Raw genomic sequence first — 25,944 nt, forward strand, 5'->3', positions numbered from 1 at the left:
GGTATATAACACTATGGGTCTCCGAGGCTCCGTTCGAAAGTCGGTTTTTCCAGCAATTCTAATACCTTTCTATAGAGAAAGGCAAAAACCTCAAGTATGATATTCAACCGGTGCGAACAAAGTATCTTGAACGCGTTTTGCGCTACTGAATCATGTTACCTTCTGAAACGTGATTCCTCGTGTGTCAGGGTAGCTTAATTGGTACAACATCTCCACTATAAGAAGAAGGCTGTAGGTTCAAGTCCTTCCGCTGGCGATTCTTTTCCAAAGCAAAGAAATCATTTCTCAGTTATTTATTTATCTGCGAAAAGGTTGACTTGCCAAAACAAAAACGATACACAGAGGAAAGTCGAAATCCCGTTCGTAAAATGCTACTTCAATGGTATGAGAAAAATCGAAATGTCACGGAGGATTATTTTGAGAAGTTAGGTCACCAACCAACGCTCTATTTTTGGTGGAATCAGTGTGGTGTGGTGTAATTTATTTATGACTATCGCTAGAGTTTCAACGGAAGAAAATAATAAAAAGATTTTTTCGAATCGGTTTTTGGTTCTAGAAAGAATCGAGTTGTTGAATTTCTTCCATGTTAAAAAAATTCGTTTGCGTTTTCCATGAATGCAAAGCCTCTGTTGCTGAATATTGTTAAGTCAATGAATAAAGTTGCCTGTTCGCAGACTTGCACATGGTGCAAATTATATCCATACTGACACTAAGTGAAAGAGATTTCTCCTTTTAAATAATGCGTCATTACATGTTTACAGTTAGTGAGACTGAGTTAGTACTCGGGTAGAAGTGATTTGCAAACCAATAACAAATTTTAAGATTAAAACCTAATATTTCAATGGTAGAATTAACATTATTTACTTTGTAATAAAAGTTATAATATCAAAAATTAAAACAAAGTCTACATGAGAAAATTGCAACAAAATATGAATTTCTGTGATTGTAATATAAAAGCAAGAACCAAATATTTATAGAAGACAAATTTTTCAGTTATTTGATATTCTAGCATTCAGACATGCATTTATCTTATCTAATTCTGATGCAGTTTATTCGATAGTATTTTATTTGAAGATATAGCTACTGGATCATTTGAATTGTTTTTTTCTATTACGTTACTGAACAGATATTGTACAATTTCGTTGAAATTTTAAGAAAATATCATGTATCGCTATAACAGCACAGAAACATCAAAATGATGGTAAAATTTGTTACTATTTGGATCTTTTTTGTTATTTACATCTACCCGGTTAATTGTCAAACATTGTATTTCAATGGTAGAGAAAAATCAAAAATAGTTTTTGGAATTGAATTTAGTCGAAGGATCGGACGAACGTGATACAACACAGTTTTCACTTCATTTCAACTACTACTACCGCTAGGAACTGGGTCTTTCCCGTCTGACGCGCTATAAGAAATGATAAAATTGGGCAAACTGACTACATCAAAACCGTCATCCGAGTGATGAGTTTTTCTTTTTTTAATCATGTTGTTACGCTAGATTTAGCTCGAGATCTACAGCTGGTAAGCCGAAACATGTTTTTTGTTGATCCATCAGTTCGCGCTATCAGTTCAACATGAATTGCTACGCACTGATCAGTCAAAGACGAGATGTAAAATCAAATCAATTTTGAACTGATTTTCGATATCATTGCTTGGGAATATTTCTACGCATCGATTCGAGTAGCTAAAATATATATATTTTAGATAATTCAATTATACCGTTTTCGTTTTTGAACCTACACGCGGGCGATTCTGACTCCGAGTAAAACGAACACGTGGTACGCGTACAACAACTCATAGAAAAAGAGAAAATAAACATACTCGCATGAGTGTAATGGTGCGACCCGAAAAAATTTTTAGAGCGAAACCACGCGATTGGAGTCCGCTCTAGAGCGACCCCAGGTTGCTAAAACAAACATCTCAAAAGTTGTTTGGGCGACTCTGGGTCAGCTCTTGGGCTGCTCTGATCAATAAAAGAAAACGGTATAATACTAACACAGTTTCAACCCCAACTGCTGTCAAATCCATACATTTGACAGCAGTTGGAGTCGAAACTTGGTTGGTTTTGCTTCAAGTGGCGGCATTTAGAACATTTAAGCTAAAAAATATTGATATTTGTACAAAAAATACCTTGTTGAGTAAATACTGTTCATACTTTAATGCTTTAAATAACAATTATCTTTTGTCTAATTTCTGTTAACTACTAGCAAACGATTACCAAATAAAACAGTTTGTCCGTATGTATGTTTTGGTTGTTACGATGCTTCGCATTTCCAGTTATTTGTCAAATATTGCTTATGATTAAAGTAACCAATCAAGAGTAATTGAAGGTAATTAAAGTAACCAATCTAGCGTGAAAAGTGTTACATACGAAATTACATATCATGTGAGAATCAAAAAACTGATTTTTGAAACGAGAAAAGTCTGGCTTATGAAATGACGAATTTCATGCCAACTCGAACAAATGTCGGCAGCACCCTCTCAGATTTAAATGAAACTTTCTGGGCATGTAAACTTGACAGGGTTGGCAGGGAACATAATTATCTATGTTGGGACAATTTCATTCGAATAATGAATTGTGTTTTTTGTAATTTAAACTTAAATTTCGAGGATAGATTTTTTCAGTGAGGCTCGAGTAATTTTTTTTATTAAAACGAAATTTTTTTAAGTGTCAGAGGTTGACCGGAAAAAAATTCTGATAACACGTTTCATGTATTTCTAAGACAAAACCCGATAACCGGATGATTTTGAACATTCGCGAAAAGAAAACCGCATAACTTCGGAAATCGGCCTAAAAAGAACCTTAGTGTATATTTTTTTTTTGAAAAAACGGTGAAAAAGAAGTCTAACTCTTTTCAAAAGACAGCCTAGATCAATTTTGGAGATAAAATAAGGAATCAAAGTGGCATTTTGTGACATAGTCTACATGTCCAGAAAGTTTTTTTTTTCAAATCTGAGAGAGTATGACTTCTCCAATATATGTTTCTACTCAGTCATTACAAAAACCAAAATCTGAGAATGTTTGCTAACTGTGAATACGATTTGTCGCAAAATTCGTCAAATGAAGTTTCGGACAGAGGAATTGATTAAACATACATTCACTCACAAACCTGAACATGGCAACATCTTTCGACACTGAGTTGCCAGATTTAGGACTTTTGCATCTGCCGGTCTGAGAGTCTACGTTGTAGTTTCTACGATGCACAAAATATTGATTTTAGTTCGATCGAAAAACTATATTTTCGAACCCGAGGTTTAAAGCAGAGGTGGAAATAAGCCCATTTTGTGCACGTAAATGTGAATTAAGATTTCCGATTGTGAATCAAAAAACCGAACACTGTGAATTAAAAATTGAGTAACAAAACAACTGAGACAAATTTATTCTCATTATCAGAAGACAATCATACGCAGGCGAAGAGCTTTAGCTGCTCTCACAAAAACTCGTTCGAGCTTTTATGTACCGCGGCAGAAATGAATGTACGTTCTCAGCGCATTCAGCTAAGAACGAGGTAAGAGTGCTTCAGTCGCATGAGAATAGGTATCGCAGCCTGTGCTAATCAACTCTTCAATAAGTCCCCGATCACAATATAACATTTATACAATTTTGTAGGAATATTAAACCGACGACACGACCTGCCACTCGCTATTAAAAACTGTATCAAAAATTTAACTACCCCTCACTAACTCGTAATGTCAAAATGAAATCACTTGAACAATGTTTGAAACTGGCAACGCAGCCTGAAAAACTGTTGTTTTTGGAATAACAGTTACCGTTGCCGTAGTATCATTTATTTACCTTAATCTTTTCATAACAGTTCAAAGAGGAATTTAAATCTAAATATTTTTAAAAGCGAAGGTTGTTTCGCTACGGAGCAGCTCTACCATCTTTACAGAAAAACCATTCATTTGAGGATCGTACGGTTTCTTTGCATCGGTCTTCGAAGCCACACTGTTATATTTTTCAAAGAGGTTTGACATGGGTTTAGATTCGTATAAGGAACAAACGTATTAGGAAATATTCGTAGGATTTATCTTCGCTAGCGGAATTGTGCATAATTTATTACATCAATCGATACCATAACAAAATCGAAGATAAAAAGGCATTCGAATATCAGAATCTTTTCTAGACGAAAATATGAATCGACTTATTAATTAGTTTCTGGACGTGTTTAAACAGATACTGGATTGAGCTTGCATCTTTGCGGTATCATCAAGTAAAAACTACGATCTAATTCATATCAAATAGAAAAAAACAATCACTTCGCTCAAAGTTACAAAAAATCCATGGGTCCAATCTTTTTACATTTTTTCATCAGAGGTATTTAATTTTGATAATCGCGATAGGGATAAAAAACTGGTCTTTTAACTGTTAACAAATTGGGCAACGGAGTTATTTTGGCCACTCTAATATATTTTGGCCTGGTGCGTATATTTTTAATTATAATCAAAATGAAGTACATATTCGTACCTAATAGGTTTATGAATGGAAAAATGTTTAAAATTCTGAGAAATGATGTACTTATGTACTTAATTTTGATTATATCCAGAAATATGTACGCCGGACTAAAATATATTAGACTGGCCAAAATATCTCAGCTACCCTACATGGTCAACTGTTGAACTTGACTCTGGTGCAGGATAGTTCTGTAATTCGAAATAAATAAATATATTTAATACGATCGGAAAGATTACTTTCAAACTACTTGCAGTGTCGTAAAATTCTAAACTCTTCTGGAAGATCGTTCAACTCGCATTTGCATAGACAGCCAATTCTTGACCACATTGCAGTCCTCAAACAGCCATATTTCTTTCAGACATGTTTTATTATGGCCTGATACTTATTACCCCATCGTGTGGTCCAGGTGTCGTATTTGGTGTTCTGAAACGATCCGTCATAATGAAATGCCAAAGTAACATTCAGACTTTTAAACCTTGTGTGAAACTGATCCAACATATTCTGCCTTGTTGAATCATCCTCCGCAGAGTAATCCAGCAAGTTGAGACTGTTTTCTGAGACTTGTTTAATTACTTCCTTTGGCGTACGCCACAATTGTTAACAATTATGTTTTCGAAATAGTGATTATAGCGACAAAAGACTTCGTTCTATTTCCAGCTGGTTGATGCTGATGATGACGTTCATTTACTTTTTAGATTAAATCCAATATAACGCTGCAATATGACATGAATTTGATTTTTAAAAGTAACAGGACCGCAGAATTTGGCGCCGCGTTCAAATGGTGACAGCCATTTGAACTTCAAACCTGTTTATTGAACGCAGAGTAGCATTAAACCGAGCCTAACCTTTTTGGAATGATGATTCCGAATCAGACAGTGATACTGATAACGATGATGACATTTTTCAATTCTAAGTAAAACCATGATTTATCTTATGAAAAATCATTCGTTTCAAAACTCAATATAATATCTACAATAAATATGTGATATTGAAAAATAATACTGACTATTTCTATTTATTGTCGATCAAAAAATTTTCTTATTTCCACCCCTGGTTTAAAGTTTGTATGGGTTTTATTATGGAGAAATTCACTTTTTACAAAAAAATCGGCTGGAGATCAACCCATGAACTCTAAAAGTCAGGGCATATGTTATTTTCGTAGGAAATTTAACGAGGAAGAAAACTTTAGAAGACCACAAAACAATCCGACGTTTGTAGAAAAAGTTATTGAAGGAAAACCGGCACAAGATCCGAACAATGGTTCATTCCTTAATATATATCTAGCACCACTGCTGCTAGAGAAAGATACATACAGCGACATAACTTCAGAGCCTACTTTGTTTGGTATCGTTTTCGCTTGCACCGGTGACAAATTATGAGTAGCGAATTACACAAAAAGTAATGATATCCACCAGTTTTGATTCGTTTTCTGCTTCGTATTTTTTATGTGTACGTATCTACTATCAAATAGAATCAAAAAACTGTCAATTTCAAATAAAAAGTTCGAATATCCCTTATAGGTTCACAGCTTAAGTGCTATTTATATGTGTTATGTATGATGCAACGTATGTATGCAACGAAAAAAAAAATTGATTTATCAATCCGTTGTACTTGAAAATAATGCTTTAAACTACACTAGTGCGACATTTTTCATCAAAAGTTCAGTGAAGCATTGTGGAAAGGAGTCGATTATCGTAGTCAAGGGTTACGATCTTGTCTTGCTATAGCACTGTAACGGTGTTGTGCAATCTAAAAATGAATCCGTCATTAGTTCAAAGCCTAAGTGTTACATCAATAAAATTCTCAAATATGAAGGTATAGAATTGTAACCGAGCGGCTCCACCATAGTAAGAATCAGCATGCATCAGCGTGGTATATTGTTCGTTTCAGATTCAGACAGAACAGAGGAAACCGACTGAGCGGAGAGAGCGAGAGCGTAAAGCTGAATTTAGATCGCAGAGAAATATCGCCAATAGTGTACAACAAAGGAACCGTAGGATAAGTGTGTTTACAGGATAGGATACAGTGAGGGAACATTGACAAGCTTGGTTGGGTTTGCTGGTAATGCATTGCAATAGCTACCGGTGTTAGTTCTCCTGTGACCCACTCGGGGCAGCTGTCGGTGTTGCAGCGCCGATAGGTTTCCTCCAACGGTTGCTTGGAGCAGAAGCCTTCGCTTATCCGGAACCCTTCCGGGGACGACAGACAGGTCACGGTACGATTTTGCCTTCCACCACCACACGAGCGTGAACACTGATATTTGTTTTCCCCAATCGAGAACATACAGAAAACAGGACGTACACAAACAGGTAACAGGTTTTGGACGGTTTGTACAGTGTAGTTCCAGGAGACGGACCGACAACACAGATAGTCGATCGTACATTGTGAATTCAAATTACCCCAGAAAGATAGAGAAAAGAGAACAGAGAAAAACAAATGATCATTATCAATTCTCCCTGTGAGTGTGTGAGAGAGATAGACAGAGTGTGAGTATCCTATTTTCGAGCTATTCATTACCGGATCCCATTCACTGTAGATCCACGTAGCGTCGGGGCAAGGTCCGTGACATTTCTCTACCGTGTTCGGTTTACGAATGTTTGCACAGTACGTTGGGTCCACTGGATTCGTTTGCTGGGTCTTGATGTATCTCTGGACACACTGGTATTGAATATTTTTCACTCCTTCCCCGCATGAATTGGAACATTCCGAACTCGTTTCCTCCCACCTGGAATATGTTACGATGTATAATTTCCTCCTCACGACTCAAATTCTAAAACTCACTCAAATTTACACTCCATATTACACGGTTCGTAATCTTCCCTCGGCTTGGCACTGTTCTGGCAGTAGGAAATGGATTTCTCCTTGCCCGTTTCGATATCGTAACATCCTGCCGTTCGATGTCGTTTGCCCGAACAGCTCTGATCGCACTCGCTCCAATCGGACATTTTCCACTGATAGTTGGGAATGCTGTTTTGACTGGGATACTGCTGGATGTAGGTTGGCAGTGTTTTGGCCACACTCACCGAAGGACGATCGATTGGAATGGTGAAACTGTACTCGACAATGTTTTCACTTACGGGACGCATCTTAGCATGTGAATGGATCTCTACGATCAGGTCCTGTTTCAAGGGATGGCCGAAATCCGATCGAACTATTTCCACCGGTTCATCCGGACCATTATATTCTAGCATAACTCCAGCAAACAGTCGTTTCTTGAATCCGGACACAATCGTCGTTTTCGGAGCATTGAAAATGTACTCGTTGTATTCATCACGAAGAGCTAAAACAATTAGATAATTAGCAAAAGATATCATATAAACAACGGATTTCAACAGACCCAAATAAGTTCCATCATCTTTGTATCCCCGTTGAATGATCTCAATGTTGGTCGCACCCTGAGGAATGCGTACAATCTTCTGCTTCATGTGATGGTATTTACTGAACGGGAAAACTCCGTTCACCTCCCTGCAGGTATCGTTGTTTCCTCGGCACACTCCGCACTTATCCAGTTTGGCGTCTGAATCGAACACATAATCACAACCGGCCCGTCGGCATTGACCATTGATACACATGTCGTAACCCTCGTGCGGATGCGTACAAGGCGTTCCATCCTTCACCTTGTCTCTCAACAAAAAGTAGTTGTTGGAATTCTTAACCCGGCAGTACAGCTTACACTGATCTTCGGCCTTAACCCCATACTTCGGAATCCACTTGACATTCTTTTCCAATCCAGGAATTTCGAAATTATTTCCATCCAATTCATGACACTGCTCTTCCCGGAAGTCCAAGGTACTGTTCTGGCAATCGTGTGTGTTGCAAGACCTGTACTGCATTCGCATACCAATGCAGTACCTACCGCCATTGGCCGGTGACGGTGAATCGCACACTCTAGTGGATATCTGAACACCTCCTCCACAGAACCGACTACATTTGCTGAATCTGAAAGACATCGATTGTGGTCAGCAACACAGGAAAATGGAACCAATACGTCAACAATCGATACTTACGGACTCCACTGGCCCCAGCCACCGTCCTGCGGTTGCAGAGCTTTCCGATTCACGTGAACACATTTTCCCTTCTGGCACCACTGGTTTTCACCGCAGCTGGTTCCATCCGCCCAGGGCATATGTTGCGTTCGGCAGCCCAGTAGTTCGTCACCGTTGTTACACCACAACCGCTCACACACTGGCATGTACGAGCAGATCCGGGAACCATTCCCGAACACCAGCTCGCACTGTTGATTGTTGGTGAACTTTTCACCTGCCAGTTTGGTGTGCGAGGACGAGGGTTCGATCAAATCGGTGGTTGGTTTGTCCAGCATACAGCTGCCGTGGTTTTGTCTGTGAACGGAAATGATCAATGTGAAATCTAGAGGAAAATGAGACTTACGACTAATTAGTTTAGATTTTCAAAGTTGGTTTAAAATATACAATGTCCATTGATATAACGAAAAAACAAAGTAGACATAGTCACATGGCTTTGTTCTGTTTTCTTATAATTCGACTATATCGCTATCACGCCACTACACTTTTACTGTGCATGTCACGTGAAGATACGCGTATTCTATTTTCCTCGTTTTTAAACACCCATCTTCAATTGTATCAGTTCGTTTGAGATTTTGAGGCTGATGACGGTTGTGAACAATAGTCGAAATAGAAGTTTATCATTATTGTAACGTTATTGTAATGAAAGTAAAACGGGGAAAAAGGAATGTAATGCCAAGATTTTGCTTGCCAAACAAAGCCAATTGGAAAAGAAAATGGTGCATGTGAATTGGTGTTTTCTTTGTGTCATGCTCAATGATGAAGCAAAGATTTTCTTGCGTTTGGCACGAATCTTCTTGCACCAACGCCTCAAATTTCGAGATTTTTCGGGAAGTTTAGTGTGATTCTATCTATCATCGACCACGTGACAAAAGCAGAAGTCAGAAATTTTCGATTGAAAACGGAGCTTCGTCTGTGTTCAAAGCCACGAGGATGAATAAGACAATTGCTTATGTTCACGCAGCCTATCTTGGTTCAACTACCACCTTCGCTGTTAGGTTCAGTAAATTTTTTTATCGATTGCGATTTCAAATGGGATAATTTCAACACCAGTTGTTTAATTGACCCTTTTGAGACTTAGTTCTGACTCCTACTGCGTCCATTAGTTCATCCTATAGCTACATTTGAATAGAATCTGCTGATACAAACAAACTCGAAATAGTTTATGAAATTATCAATTTTAGCTTATTTTATAATTTCTAGCAGCTAATCGTTTGGTTTAAATAATATGATAGTTAAAAAATAAGAGGGATATGTTTTTGTAAAATTTAAATCGTGACTATATTAGAATTAGAATTAGTATAAGAATTCTATGTAAAAGTGATGCTACGGCGAAGGAAAACTTATGTAAATTGCCTTAAGAAATAAATGTATTTATGAAAAAACACCAGGTGTCGAGGAAGTTTGATTCGAATTAAGAAATAGCACTTTTTGATCTCTAAACATTCCTTCATAAGGATTTTCTCGATTTAAGCGAACGAATAAATTAACCATCAATGGAAACGATCGCTGAAACAAGGGGCCATTTAAAAGTCAAGTAATTCCAATGGAAAATCTGTACCTGCTATACGTTAGGTTGTGTAAGGACACTCAACGGCTACCGGAGCCTGCGGTACTTAATTAGTGCCTGGTGATTTGTCATAGGCGACAGAGAGCACAATTTCTGTTCACCTCGTTCTCACACTGAAATCTTAATATGATATTGAAAGAGATAACAAAACTTGTTTTCAGTTTTGATGTTTTACTAAGCGACTAATTAAAATACATAATCAGTTATTGATTTGCTTCAAAAAGGCATTACTGAAAACAAACACGGCGCTTGCATAAGCATAGAACGCTAAAAATATACTCGGGATAGCCTACACTTAGGCGATTTGACTGCTAAAAATAGAAGCTTCTGTTACAGCGTTTCCGAACCAACACGGACCTCCCCCCTTTCCTCTTGTCACCATTGGTCACAAATTACGTAACAACTTTCGACCCCCCCCCCCCCCCCTCCTTCATCCTCCTCAGTGAAAATTAATTCTTATATTGGTACAATGATGCCTACCAGTGTATTCATTTATTTGGGAATAGCCCATAGGATCTATTTTTTGTCATACTAGCATAAAACCTTTTTTTTTTTTGAATACACATTACAATCATCCAAACGATACACTCCCCTCAATTTAGTTCTATGGAAATTAAGGATCAAGAGTAAACCAAGTTAACTTGTGTTGGAAATTTGTGTATTACGTACATTTTATTTGGCACGTATGTCATAGATCTATGTATTCATATATGCAGTGCAACGAGTTTATCAAAATGGCTTGCACGATTGAGTTTCAAACAATCTTTTTAAACAATAATTTATTCTCAAATGACATTTAAGCCTGACATTTTGGATGAAATATCAGTTTTGATCAATTTTTCACCAACATTTGATGGAAAATTACTTACATTTTATGAATGTAGATTATAATTCCCTAACAAAAAGTTAGCAACACTGCTTCAATGCATTTGTATTAGATTGCGCTACATAAAATTAAAAAAAACTAAATATTTTCTGTTACAAAACAGTTTTCCGGAAAAATGAATAGTCTTACAACATTCCATATCCCTCGCCTTCCGCGTGTCAAATTAAAGGTTCCTATTTTGCGGGTTTACTTATAGAAGATACGTAAGTCTTTATATCGCAATAATTTCCGCACGAAAAAATCCATATAGGAATGTGTTTGTTGCTAATCAAATGTGTCAGTGGAAGTAAGCTAAAACTGAAATAATTTGTCTCGAGCAGTTTTAAGGAAAATGGAAAAGTTTTATACTAAGATTTTCGCTTTTCTTGAATTGCAGTTTTAAGCAGAGTGAACTGACTGGGTTATTTTACAACCATATGGAAGATTTATTGATTAAAATCAGGAAAAAGAAGCGCCGGAATTTGTTTTTACGCACACATTGTTGACATTACTCATACGTTTGCAAAAAGTCTTGCTCCTTAAAACTAATTAGTTAAGTTTTTGCGGATAGTGTTAATTCATTACTTTGTTTTGAAAACAAAGTGCTACTGTAACCCATTGAATTTTGTGGAAGCTAAACGGGAAAACATTCGGTATCGGTCTCGACTTGAGAACCTTAGTTTAAACGATTTAAAACAGGGGATTTCAGTATGAAAGACAAAGAGCGCCTAGGACAACATAAACAATTTGAAAATGCTGAATTGCAAGAATTTCTGTACGAAGACAATATCCAGCTAAGAAAACAATTAGCTGTTAAACGTTAGTCGCCAAGCCATTTCTGATCCTCTCTACACGCCATGGGAAACATTCAGAAAGTGGAAAAACGGGCTGAAACGAAAAATTTTTTGCACTGGATCGTGACGGGAGATATGAAATGGACTTGTTTTGAGAATCTTATGTGTGGACAACCATGGAACGACCGTGGTATTCGCAAAACGACCAGAATGCTCCATCTTACATGATGAAATCAGTTTGCAAGGTATGAGAAGATATCTGCGTACACAGCAAAATTGGCTAAAAATATCTTTTCTGAATTGAAATAAAATATCTTGCCCCGCCCGCTATACTCCTCAAACTTGGCCTCTTCCGACTATCATTTGTTTTCATCGATGTGTCTTGCACTTACTGAGTTGCACCTCACTAATTATCGAGAATTTATGAGGAAAAACGGCTTGACGACTGAATCGCTTGAAAAGGCGAACAGTTCTAGTGACACGGAATTTGAGAGTTGGAAATAAGATAAAAATGCAACTGTACGATAAATTGTGGACAAAATTTGAATCCGTTGTTATGGGTACTAAAACAAATGTCAAAGCCGAACTTAATCAGCTTCCTGAGGTTTCGAATTTTATACAGCATCACAACTCGGCAAAGTCGACGATCTTTTCCAAGGCCAAAAAGTTGTAGTACTTATCTAATAAGTATATGGTTTGGCAGATTATTTTACTTTATAACACGATCAAAAATTCATCAACTTGAGCTTGTAGAATCTTACGGGACCATCATCAACCAATGCATTTTTGTGTACCGGTGGGTCCAGAAAACTTTTGTAGCCTTTCATCAAGCAACACAATTAATTTGTTGTAGTTTGGTGAGATTTGGCATCTTGCTATTTTGATCATGTAGAGGTACGTCATGAGCAACGTCCAGATAACGCGGATCCTCAAAGAGGGATCAAGGATGATAAACGTGATGGAATATGGCCGAAAATTATTTTAATTGGAAAAATATTTTATTTTTATTCTGTATGAATAGAGCTTAAAAAAACATGACTTGGTTTTCCGAAATAATAAGTAGAAACATATAAACTTACTATTCACTCTCCTCTAAAACCTAATCAAATAAGGAGACAAAACACTGTTTTCATGATAAGCATCCTCCAGTAAATGATGTTTCTCAATAATTATTCGAAGCTAAAATTCCAACGGAACGTTAATTTTTTCAATGTTACAGCATATCTTACTTTAACTAACGAGTTCAAATGCCATTTGAAAATACACCGATTACGTTGAGCCTCAGGAATTCACGGATTTCACGGCGTGTGATATTCATGAACTATATCGCTTTTTAAGAATTGTGAGTCTTGTTGTTTCATTGGAAAGGCTGTTCATGCACGAGAATAGCAGAGAGCGAAAAATGTTCTCCCATTGCACTGTTTCTCCTTCGCTCGATAACGGAGAATGGCTAACCCTACAATGTATAGCAAGCAACTATCTTCATTAGACTGGATAGTGCTGAAGATTATATATTCAGTGTTTGCTGACTGATGACTGGCTCATAACTCTTAACATTCGTTTATACATAATTCATTTTGTGTGCACTGCCATCGCTACCGCGCTTGTTTGAATAAAAGTTTTGCTGTAATAAGGAAATGACTCTCAACAAGCCATAGTAATAAGTTCTTTATTTATTCTTTCAAATCTATGTCGTCCCCCTCAAAATAATTCCCCCGACCCCAATTATTCTTGTGGCAACTTTGTTTCCAATCCTCGAAACACTTGTTAATTGATGTTGTTTAGTTGTTGGTTAATCGTCTATAGACCCAAGACTCATTGCCAGCAATAATACGTTTCATGACATCCTGGTAGTCAGAAAGCATTGTTTCACAGACGTTAACGCGACGCTGTTTTCTAAAAAAAATTGTGTGATTTTGGAACCAATCGTGCTTTTTATATCCAAACTATCCTTCAAAATGGTTTTTACTGATCCTTCCGATATTCCTACGATCCCAGTAGGGTCTCTGACTGTTAATCGTCGATTCTTGAGCACAAAATCATTGATTTTATTGACTTGTTCATCATCAGTTGATGTTGATGGCCGTCCTGGACGTGACTTATTAATTATTCAGCTAATTGATTCACTCTCATACACTATTTCGATAAAACCCAATAAAACGCTATTTAGCAGGATTTTGATTTATAGAAGTAATAAGAGTGCAGGAGTTGGTTTCTCTCGAGCAGCCAGCAATATTGTTTGTTCGCAATATTTGCTAAGATCGCCAGATCGCCATCACTAATCTTGCGCTCCTGTTACTTTTGTTTATAATATTCAATTATAACTAACAATTTTTTCGCGTTCGAAGGTCACATTCGACATTTAAGAGCCAGTCATCAGTATGTTTGCGAAAACTGAATATATAATCTTAAAGACTATCACTTTATTGACTTTCTTCTTATAATAACCGGATCATGGTGGGCTGCTCACACAGGAGACCTGATCTGGTTAGAATGTGATATAAACTGGTGGTGCAGACACACAGGGCTTGCTTGCGTTGGAGACTAAAAATTTGTAAATAAAGACTGTCCCAGAAAGTATGGACGCACTTTGATTTCGCTGTAAATAATTCACAAGTGTTAGATATTCAAATTTTAGTCGATATACTGATAATATTAGACTACAACAACAGAATATTATTCTCAACATTTGCTACTTAGCCATTGTAGACTATCTGGCGCACATTCTTGCGAACGTTCCTCGTTAAATTCCGTACAGACTTCTTGGCGACAAGTTTTGACACTTTTTTCCAATCTTTTTCGAACTGTTGAATGGTTTCGGCTGCCGAGACATGTTTCCTAAGATGTGCCTTCGTTTATGCCCAAAATTCCTCAAGTGGTCGAAGTTGTGGGCAATTTGGTGGATTCATGTCTTTTGGGACGAAAGTGACATTTTTGGTAGTATACCATTCTACCGTTGATTTCGAGCAGTGGCAAGAAGCAAGATCTAACCAGAAGACAACAGGATCCTTGTGGCTTCGAATCATGGGTAGAAGTCGTTTTTGTAAACATTCCTTGATGAATATTTCGCTGTTCATTGAAGCAGTGGTGATGAAAGGTTTCGAAATCTTTCCGCAGCTGAAAATTACTTACCAGACCATAGCTTTCTTACCAAATTTTTTGACTTCAATCGATGTCTCGGACTGGTTTAACACTTGCTCTTCTCGCACCGTATAATATTGTGGTCCCGGCAAAGATTTGTAATCGAGTTTCACGTAGGTTTCGTCGTCCATGATTTCCAGCAAGAATCGCATTGTACAAATTTCCAGCAAGAATCGTACCGTACAGCTTTCGAACCCTCGGTGTTAAGAACGCAACGTCGATCGACGGCTCCAGTCTACCCCTGCGTAAAAACACCAGAAGAAACGCCGTCCACACCCGTCGACTGACAGGGGGATCGGCTGTCGAAATGTCAAAGGATGTTGACGAAAGACGGGAAGAAGAAAACGAAAAGTGAAAGAAGAAGAAATGAAAAGTAAAAGTGCACGCTTTCAAGCCGGAAAAAATTGAATTTTGATCTACTTAAAACTATATAATTTAAAACTTAACCTAATCGTGTTGAACTAAAACTTAAAGACTAAGGTAAAATTTCTAAAACTTATTATTCTAATGATAAAAAGTAAAATTTGTTATATCTGAAGGTTCAGGAATAGAAATCAAGCCAGTTCTTCGTTGAATTGTTGGTCGATAGAGAAAATACACTGCAGTAAGTTATTCCTATTTATAAATACGAATTTACATAAAAATCCTTCCCTTTTCTAGAAATTTTGTAACTCTTAAATAAAAGATTTCACGAAACGCAGATACAATTTTTTTTATCGCCAACAAATTTACAAAATTTTGCATTTCTGCAAACGGAATGGCAAGCAACAGTTCTCAAATGAGACGATCCGCGAGCAACAAAGGTAGTGCAACCAACATTGATGAGGCGGCTATGAGCAGTAAAAACTCGACGATACCGGTTCACCCGGAGGCCACGAAGCAGTCGGATAATGTCATCCAGTCAAACCAGCTGGAGGCGACAGTGCCGGTGAAGGTAATCCGACAGAAAAGTTGGTCTCAGTCGGCGGTCGACGCTGCTCGCGATCCAAATCAAAAGGTAATCGTTACCAAAGCGGTGAGTAGCGCAAGAGGAGCCACTCCGAAAATTATAAAAACATCTGATACCCTATTGATAAATAAAGGCAAGACCGAACCAGTCAATGTCAAGAGCCAAAACGATGCACTCGTTAGGCGAAATCCCGTTCGTCGCGTTCGCGAAACCCGAGTCAGTAGTTGCGGTCTGTGTGATGAGCCCGATAACGTAAAAATGGTACAGTGCGACGATTGTGATTTGTGGTACCATTTCGCGTGCGTCGACGTTAGCCAGTCAATTGAGCAAATAAGTTGGTGCTGCTCCAGATGCACCAGTGTGATTGATATTAACACCCCTAGTGCAAAACTAACCGATACAGATGTACATGTGAGCCGTGAGAATGCCTGCAAACAGAATCCACCCCCCAACGTCTCCGTTTCGTCTAAGTCAATTGGGAAATCAAGTAGATGTAGTGAAAAAAGGAAAATCAAGCTACAACTTGAAAGGCTTGAGGAGGAGAGAAAGTGTCAACTGCAATATTTGGAATGGAAATACAACTTGTTGGAGGAATTGGAGAGTGAAACCTCATCGTTGATGAGCAACTCGGATCAGCTGGCGAAGGTGCAACAATGGATAGAAGATACCGAAGAATGCGGCGATGACTCAGGTCTCGTGGATATAGAGCCAGATGATACTCAAGTACTACCTAAATCGCAAGAACCCCGAGGACTCGGTAAAGTGCCCCGCAAGTCACTGGAAAATTATGTCGATGTGGAACTAACACAATCAGTTAACAAACTGCTTAGCACTGAACACGAAGTGCGGTCTTCGGTAAATAATTTGGCGAAAAACAGTTTCGTAAATCCTCACTCAATGGTATACCCTCTTCCGAGCCAACCTGCGGGCACGCTGAATCCTGAACGCGGACTGACGGATGCTAGAAAAACTACGGAACCACGAGTAACGATAGTCGGAATGCAGGCACAGCGGTCTGAAAGAATCAGATGTCCCGTGTGGCAGGATAGGATCTTCGATCAGCGTTCCCAATCGCGAGGTTCGATAGAACAACAATATGTAAACCAACAGCAACTTCATATGGAAGCGTATCCGAATGCTAGCTCGAATATACGTTCGCGCCCCGCGAATCAAAGAGAGACCGGAACCATCTCTAATGGCTTGAATTTTTTTCCTGGACAGAGATCCACCCCAGTACCCCAATCGCGACAAAGAATAACACCGCCTGTGACCGGAATCGAAAGCGAGGATGCTACGTATACGCTAAATCGAAGCCAGCTGGCTGCTAGACAAGCTGTATCGAAAGATCTGCCAGAGTTTAGTGGTAACCCCGAGGATTGGCCGCTTTTTTTCTCTATGTTCAATTCATCGACACAACTCTGTGGTTTCTCGAGCGAGGAAAACATGCTCAGGTAGCGGAAATGCCTAAAAGGAAAGGCATTGGAAGCGGTCAAATGTCGATTACTTCACCCATCGAACGTACAAGGAGTTATGACTACACTCAAGATGCTGTACGGAAGGCCGGAGGCCATCATACAAGCAATTGTCAGAAAAATTAGATCTCTGCCGTCTCCTAATATCGAAAAACTAGATACCGTAATCCAGTTTGCGCTTAGTGTTGAAAATCTTGTTGCGACAGTAGAAGCCTGCGATATTGCCGATTTCTTATATAACGCTTCGTTGAGGTACGAGCTGGTGGAACGACTGCCGCCAACGTTAAAGCTAGATTGGGCAAGAAGCTGCCGTGACAATCCTACTCCAAACCTCTTGGACTTCAGCGTGTGGTTACGGTGTATTGCCGAGGATGCAAGCGTCGTTTCGGTCTCCGTATGCAGCGATTACCGTTCAAGAGCAACGAAGAAAGACGGCTTTCTGAATCTCCACTCCGAGGAGGAACGTCATCCAGTAGGTAAACTACAGATAACACAGACAGACCAGCAATCCTTCGTTTCAAAAGAGTGTGTGGCCTGTAAAGGGAGTTGTTCAACTTTAGCGCAGTGTAAACGTTTCAAGGAGCTCAGCTATGATTCAAAATGGGCAGTAGTGCGGGATTTCAAAATCTGTCGGAAGTGTTTACGGAAGCATAATGGTCCGTGCAAGCAGAAAAAGGTGTGTGGTGTTGACGGTTGTTCGTATCTCCATAATCCACTCCTTCACAATGAAACTAAGCATACATCAGCTAGGACTACCGATACTCCGCGAGCTCAATGCAATCAAGCAACCAACACCAGCTGTAACGTGCATCAAGGTCAGTCAGAAATTCTCTTCAGGATTGTACCAGTCATTCTTCGGGGTCCATCGAAGACGTTACGTACTTACGCATTTGTAGACGACGGTTCAGAGCTCACGCTTATGGAGCAGAGTCTAGCTGACGAAATAGGAATCCAAGGGCCAACACAATCGCTATGTTTGCGATGGACCGGAGGTACGAACAGAATGGAAGCCATGTCTCAAAGGGTTGAATTGCAGATCTCAAGTGCGTCAAATTCCTCAAAAACGTTTACTCTTCGTGAAGTGCATACTGTCAGTGATTTACAAATGCGGCCGCAGACGCTCGTCATGTCCGAGATGCAAGCTAAGTACCATCATCTAAAAGATTTGCCGATCGAGTCGTATCGAGATATCAGTCCACGACTTCTTATCGGCCTTGACCACGCTGAGTTAGGAAATGTCTTGAAATGCCGCGAAGGAAAAGCAAACGAACCCATAGCGGTTAAAACTCGTTTAGGATGGATGGTCTACGGAAACTGTTCGAGAACGAAGGCCGGCGATTGTGTAAATCATCACAGCGTTCGACTCTGCCAATGTGAAACCAAACCGAATGAAGATCTGGACGAGGCCATCAAACAATACTTCTCGTTGGAGAGCCTCGGTGTCAGCAAACCAGAAAGTATGCTATTATCCTACGACGACCGAAGGGCGGAAGAGTTGTTGCAAACACTGACCAAGTGCGCAAACGGGCGTTACGAATCGGGCCTTCTATGGCGATATGATAACGTCAGGCTTCCAGATAGCAAGCAGATGGCACTGAGACGATATCAATGTCTCGAAAGGCGTATGCAAAAGGATACCCATCTAGCACAAGCGCTAAAGGCGAAAATCGACGATTACGTAACGAAAGGCTACGTCAGAAAACTTACCGCAGATGAACTAGAGGAACCACATGACCGAATCTGGTATCTTCCAATGTTCCCGGTAGTGAATCATAACAAACCCGGTAAGATAAGACTAGTCTGGGATGCAGCCGCGACTTCATACGGAATTTCTTTGAACTCAGTGCTGCTGAAAGGGCCTGACAACTTGACGTCACTTCTATCTGTCTTGATTCGCTTTCGGGAGTTCCGTGTGGCTGTCTCCGGGGACATTAGAGAAATGTACCACCAAGTTCAAATGAGACCTGCAGACCAGCAATGCCAACGTTTTTTCTGGAGAGAAAACGAATCTGACAAATACCCTAGCATCTACGTTATGCAAGTCATGTCCTTCGGAGCATGCTGCTCTCCAAGTACCGCTCAATTTGTTAAAAACACCCACGCAAAGCAGTTCGAGCATGACTACCCAGAAGCCGTGAACGCGATAATTTACCAGCACTACGTTGACGACATGTTGATTAGCGCTGAGACGATCGATAGGACCACTCAATTAGCAGCTGAGGTAAAAAAGATCCATGCATCCGGAGGCTTCGAAATGCGAAACTGGGTCTCAAATTCACCGGACGTCGTAGATGCACTAAAAAGTGAAAAGACTAACGAAAAGAGCTTGTGTATTGGCGAAACGGGTACCACCGAAAAGGTTCTGGGAATGTGGTGGGATACTGCAGAAGATTGCTTCACGTACAAACTATCTACCCGTCACGATCCAGATCTGTTATCCGGAAGGAAACGGTCGACAAAGCGTGAGATCTTGCGGACGTTAATGATGGTTTTTGACCCGCTCGGATTAATCGGTCATTTTATGATGTTCCTTCGCACCCTTTTACAGGAGATTTGGCGGGCATGCATTGATTGGGACGAGCATATCCACGACTCACATTTCGAGAAGTGGCTCATATGGTTACGTATTCTCCCCAAGGTTTCTGATCTGAAGATATCAAGATGTTATCTGGTTTTCACTTCAGCTGAGGAAACCACCGAAGTCGAAATGCATACCTTTGTAGACGCCAGTGAAAATGGGTTCTCGGCGGTAGTCTACCTACGATACCAACAAGGGCACACAGTGGAATGTGCATTAGCTGGAGCAAAAACCAGAGTAGCACCGTTGAAATTTTTATCCATACCACGTTCGGAATTACAAGCCGCTATAATCGGCGTTAGACTAGCAGATACAATGCTGCGTTCTCTCTCGATTACCATTCGAAAACGCTACTTCTGGACAGATTCCAGAGACGTTATGTGCTGGCTTCACTCGGATCATCGAAGGTACAGTCAATATGTCGCGGTGAGAATCAGCGAAATTCTGGAAACGTCGAACCTCCGTGAATGGCGTTGGGTTTCATCGAAACTCAACGTGGCTGATGAAGGAACTAAATGGAAAGGCGCGTCCTGTTTGAACAGTTCAAGCCGATGGTTCATCGGACCCGAGTTCCTCTGGAAAATGAAAGAAGAATGGCCAGCTCCCTTGCAGTTCGTTGGAGCCACACATACGGAAATCCGCCCACACCTACAACTCCATTTCAAAGTCCCTGAACCGCTGATTGATGTGGACAGATTCAGTCGATGGCCAATACTTCTGAAGACTACTGCTTACGTGTTCAGAGCCAGTCGGAACATGCAACGATCGATACGAAACATCGCTAGAATCAACGGATCCCTTACACGCGAGGAAATACTTGATGCTGAATGTTACTTATACCGAATTGCTCAGGAAAGCGTTTACAGTGACGAGATCGCTACTACGTCTGTGAACTCAAGCAAACTTTCGAAAAGGAATTTTCCAAAGGGCAGTCCTCTAGCCGCGCTCCGTTTATTTATTGATGAGAAGGGAGTTCTAAGACATCAAGGACGAACGGGTGCTTGCCAGTTTATCAGCAGCAGTGTCGCAAACCCAATCATCCTTCCTAGAAGTCATGGCGTAACCAAATTGCTAATAAAGAATGTCCACGAGCGATTTCTTCATCAAAACCATGCGACCGCGATAAATGAGCTGAGACAGCATTACTACATTCCTCGATTGAAAGTCGTCTACAAATCGATCCGCAACAGTTGTCAATTCTGTAAAAACGAACGCGCTCGGCCGCTAGCGCCTTTGATGAGCGACCTGCCACCGTCACGCCTCGCTGCCTACAGTCGACCTTTTAGTCACATGGGGGTGGATTACTTTGGGCCAATGACAGTATCTGTCGGTCGCCGATCGGAAAAACGCTGGGGGGTTATAGCCACTTGCTTGACTGTACGGGCCATCCATTTGGAAGTCGCTCACTCACTCACTACTGACTCGTGTATTATGGCTCTACGCAACGTGATTGCTAGAAGAGGAATTCCAAATGCTATTTATAGCGACCGCGGTACAAACTTTGTGGGCGCTAATAAAGAATTGAGGACGCAGTTCGACCAGTTAGACCACGATAAGATATCAGCTGTATTCGTCACATCCCACACAACATGGAGCTTCATTCCGCCCATGTCGCCTCATATGGGTGGAGCGTGGGAGAGACTAATACGCACGGTCAAGCAAAATCTAGACAGGTTACTCCCAAATCGTTCGCCAACAGATGAAACACTACGGAACATACTGATTGAAGTGGAGCACATCGTTAACTCAAGGCCGTTAACTGAAATCCCGCTTGACAATGACCAATCTCCAGTTCTAACTCCCAACCATTTCATCATTGGGTCGTCCAACGGACTGCTTCCTTGGACCTGCTTAGACGATAATCCTGCGCGACTGAAGCAAAATTGGCGTCTATCGCAGAGTGTAGCGAACCAGTTTTGGAAGCAATGGTTACGCGACTATCTTCCCTCTCTGACTCGCAGGGCGAAATGGATCGAGGAAGTAAAACCGATTAAAATCAACGACATTGTGGTTATCGTCGACGAGAGGTTCCCTCGCAACTGTTGGCCAAAAGGACGTGTCATAGCGACCAAAGTAGCATCAGACGGACAAGTTAGGTCGGCAACCGTGCAAACCACCAATGGGATATACGAGCGGCCGGCCGTCAAGCTCGCTGTTCTCGACGTTGACGTACGAGAGAATACATCTCAGAAGGATCTTCGATGCATTGAAGAGGGGAGTGTTAAGAACGCAACGTCGATCGACGGCTCCAGTCCACCCCTGCGTAAAAACACCAGAAGAAACGCCGTCCACACCCGTCGACTGACAGGGGGATCGGCTGTCGAAATGTCAAAGGATGTTGACGAAAGACGGGAAGAAGAAAACGAAAAGTAAAAGAAGAAGAAATGAAAAGTAAAAGTGCACGCTTTGAAGCCGGAAAAAATTGAATTTTGATCTACTTAAAACTATATAATTTAAAACTTAACCTAATCGTGTTGAACTAAAACTTAAAGACTAAGGTAAAATTTCTAAAACTTATTATTCTAATGATAAAAAGTAAAATTTGTTATATCTGAAGGTTCAGGAATAGAAATCAAGCCAGTTCTTCGTTGAATTGTTGGTCGATAGAGAAAATACACTGCAGTAAGTTATTCCTATTTATAAATACGAATTTACATAAAAATCCTTCCCTTTTCTAGAAATTTTGTAACTCTTAAATAAAAGATTTCACGAAACGCAGATACAATTTTTTTTATCGCCAACACTCGGCCTGATCGATTCGGACTACGTTTTGGTTGTTTCTGCTTCTTATAGGTTCGAAGATTCAAACGTTCTTCAGCACGAAGAACATTTGACTTCGAAGTGCCCACTTTTTTGGCCACATCCCAAACTGAAACCTCCTTCCTTTGCTCTAACGCCAGCAGGACCTTTTTTTCGACCCGTTTTCGGTTTATCCTCAAAGGTGTTATCCTCACCGAACTTTCTGATTGCATTTCACATGGCTTTTTCACTTACTCCTTCCATTTTTGCTATCTTTCTCAGTGACAGTCCGCGTTCTGTGCACCATTTGTACACAATTTTTCGACGTTGTTCTGCTGAAAGTCCACGCATTTCGAAACAAACTAATGAAAACGAATAAACAACTGCACAAGTGGTTAGAGAAGAGTGTAAACAACAGGACGCAGTCATAAAAATTGACAGATTCTGAACCATTGCGAAATGGTTTGGTTGCGTCCATACTTTCTGGGACAGTCTTTAGTTTTGTATGACGACATACATGGAAAATAAACATGCTTCGATTCCATGCCAACTAGTCCGACCAAAGTCTAGACGAAAGCAAGCACGTGTTTTTTAGTTTTACTTGGTTAGCTGAAGCAAAGTTAATTTCACAAAAAAAAGTTGTGTTTGCCCCACCTGTTTCTACCACATTGATCTGGTTATACCAAAACAAAGTTGCTCATTTCTTGGATAATTCTGATTCTACTGTGTTTTTCGATACATCCATTAGAGAAGAGATTCGTGGAATTCCGGATCACATACGTCGTCAAGTGGCCCCTAAGATCTTTTATAATAAATTTAGAACAGTCAACTGTGAAAAGGTGTTTTACACTGATGGATCAAACATGAGCCGAAGGCGAAACGCGAAGAAATTCAAACAAAATATGTGCTTTTTGCACAAACCAACAAATCCCTAAATGTTCACTTTTATCTACTTGCAGGCGTTTGCCCGGATGCCTCTAGGCAGGGGGCTATCCCTTAGTTTGGCAGGTTAACAAAAACGCTCGACCTTTCAATTTCTCAGTAAATTGGAACAAACTGCATTAAGCAGCATGTTGATCTGTTATGCCAAACTACCATCGTAGTACCAAAGATTCGTAAATTCGATGCCAAATGACTGTTACGCCGAATGACCATTATGCCAAATAGCCATTATGTCAAACGATCATATGCAAAACGGGATAGCCCTGCTTTAAATTGTTCATGTTACACATGTTTGTGTACTTGAAAAGGGTCCTTTTTCACCTGAAAAGTTTAGATAATTTCCAATAATTGTTCCGTTCAATTCTGAACGCCTCAAAAATTGATTTTTTTTAAATGACATTTTTATTGGAAAACAACAATTTTTATTGTCTGTTGCATTTTTTTCGAGTACAGTCTTCACGATATCAGATGGGTAAGCCTATTTAACAATAAGTGTTACAAAATTATGTTTTCTATTCCTTAGCATTACAAAGCCTTTTTTAATTGCATTTTACTTGGGAACAAAAATCAACACTACAAATTTGTTATATCATCGAATCTGACATTCACCCGAATGTCCGGCAATTTCAGGAACTTTCGACTCGCGTTTGTTTGACGACCCAAGTAAATCAACTGTCCGGTGGAGCACAAAGCAATCACACCCCATGTCAACCGCCTATTCGAATGTACGAATGTGATAAATAATAGGTTAATGTAGGTTAGAATATCAGTCGCACATGCAAGACAAACAGTCTGGTGCAGCGCTTGACTCGGACGAATCCGTGACGAGCGCCATAAAACTTGCCTGCGCGTTTGCGAGGTGAAATGTTGGCCAAGTGACTCTCCCACACCCCACGCCGTTTTTTTTTTCGAGCTGCTCTATTACAAAATTTGGATTTGTTCAACGTACTCCCGAAAAGTGCCCCATCGAAGCACGGGTGTACTCGAACAGCGGTCACCTTATTTGCTGCGTCATTACACAGGCTAAGCACAGAAAAAAACAACAAACATTCTCGAAATGTTTTACGACTTTCCTCGAAGCAGAAGCCAGTACCGGGCAGCGAAGACCCGACCTAGACAATGAATATTTATGTTTCCCCGTATGAAAACCCAACTATGCCCCAACTGTTTCTTCTGTTGCATCCGTGGGCCAGTTCACCATTCACGCGTTTGCGTTAACGATCGTCAAACTGACCGATCGTGACTTGAACGTCGATTGGGTGGACACCGGGAGGGGGTTCCACTTCTCCCATGTTTAGTTATCATTTACACAATCTGTTGTCATAAATTCTTCAATGATGTTTACTACCATAACTCCTTCTGGCACGACCAAAGACCGCTGCTGCTGCTGCTGCTACAAACCGGCAACCAAAATGTCGTTAAACATTTTAGTGACCTACAATATCCGAAGTAGCAATTGACACTCCGTGCTTTATTTATCGGTTCGCTCGGTAAAATATGAGTCTTCTTTGGCATCGAGTATCGAGTCGTCGCTAAAGTATGAATTTCACGCTTCATTCGAAGAGTCTCTCCGTCCCACCGATCTCCACCCACACCGCCCGTTTTCGGATGTGATGTGATACGATTTTTGTGTTTGCATTTATTCAAGACCCGCTCATAATTTATGTACCATAAGCGATACGATTCGATGTAGTGTTACTGCACAGCTGGAAGGTGAAAAGTGGTTTCATTCACAAAATTTGTTTTCTCCGGTGTCTGTTGACAAATGACATGAATGAATATCAACCTACTCACGGCTGGGAAGCATCGCTGGATCCGTCGATCGATGTTTGGATAAAGCATTGCAATGTAGAATTTCATAATCGTGATACTGAAGTTAGACATATTATGTGATTTTTTCCTCCGTACAGGTGCTTCTTGAATAAACTAGTACTTAGTGATTAGAGTTAAGGTAAGGAGGTGATAGATTTTCATCTCTATTTACCTTTCGAGATTAACATGGTTTTGTAATGAACGCGGTAAATGTAGCGTCTATGATTACAATAAAATTTAAATTTATCTATTCAACAATAAACTGAAATGTAGCTTGCGCAGCGATTCGTGTTGAACCGCGAGGTGGCATTAGCATTGCAACATAAACTGCTAATGCACTGACAAGTCGAAGAAAATAGATGAAACATGTGAAATCTTATGTAAATTGATAATTCAAGACAATGAAAATTTACATAAATTTCAGCTACTGTTTGGCATAATTAGTGTGGATTTTTCTTGTTCACGGATTTCCTAAGGACCCAAGCTATTGTAACCCAACAGGGGTTGAGTATTTGTCGGGTACGGAGAAGCTTTTTTATTTTTGATCGGATACGAGTCGGATTCAGGTTTAGGAAATTAC

At 40.1% G+C, this 25,944-nt stretch overlaps 1 protein-coding gene across 2 annotated transcripts in view; it reads right to left on the reverse strand.

The window, feature by feature from the left end:
* Window positions 1-25,944, reverse strand: part of LOC131429877 (A disintegrin and metalloproteinase with thrombospondin motifs 9) — a 589,623-nt gene that overhangs the window by 18,740 nt on the left and 544,939 nt on the right. For both annotated transcript variants that reach the window (XM_058594313.1, XM_058594312.1), the window contains exons 11-15: window positions 8,467-8,799; window positions 7,797-8,398; window positions 7,241-7,739; window positions 6,977-7,184; window positions 6,542-6,712 (exon numbers count right to left, since the gene is read on the reverse strand). In XM_058594313.1, the coding sequence (XP_058450296.1) occupies window positions 6,542-6,712; window positions 6,977-7,184; window positions 7,241-7,739; window positions 7,797-8,398; window positions 8,467-8,799 (1,813 nt within the window). The remainder of the gene's footprint in view (window positions 1-6,541; window positions 6,713-6,976; window positions 7,185-7,240; window positions 7,740-7,796; window positions 8,399-8,466; window positions 8,800-25,944) is intronic.

Source organism: Malaya genurostris, chromosome 2 (assembly GCF_030247185.1).
Source record: "Malaya genurostris strain Urasoe2022 chromosome 2, Malgen_1.1, whole genome shotgun sequence".
Lineage (NCBI taxonomy): Eukaryota > Metazoa > Arthropoda > Insecta > Diptera > Culicidae > Malaya > Malaya genurostris.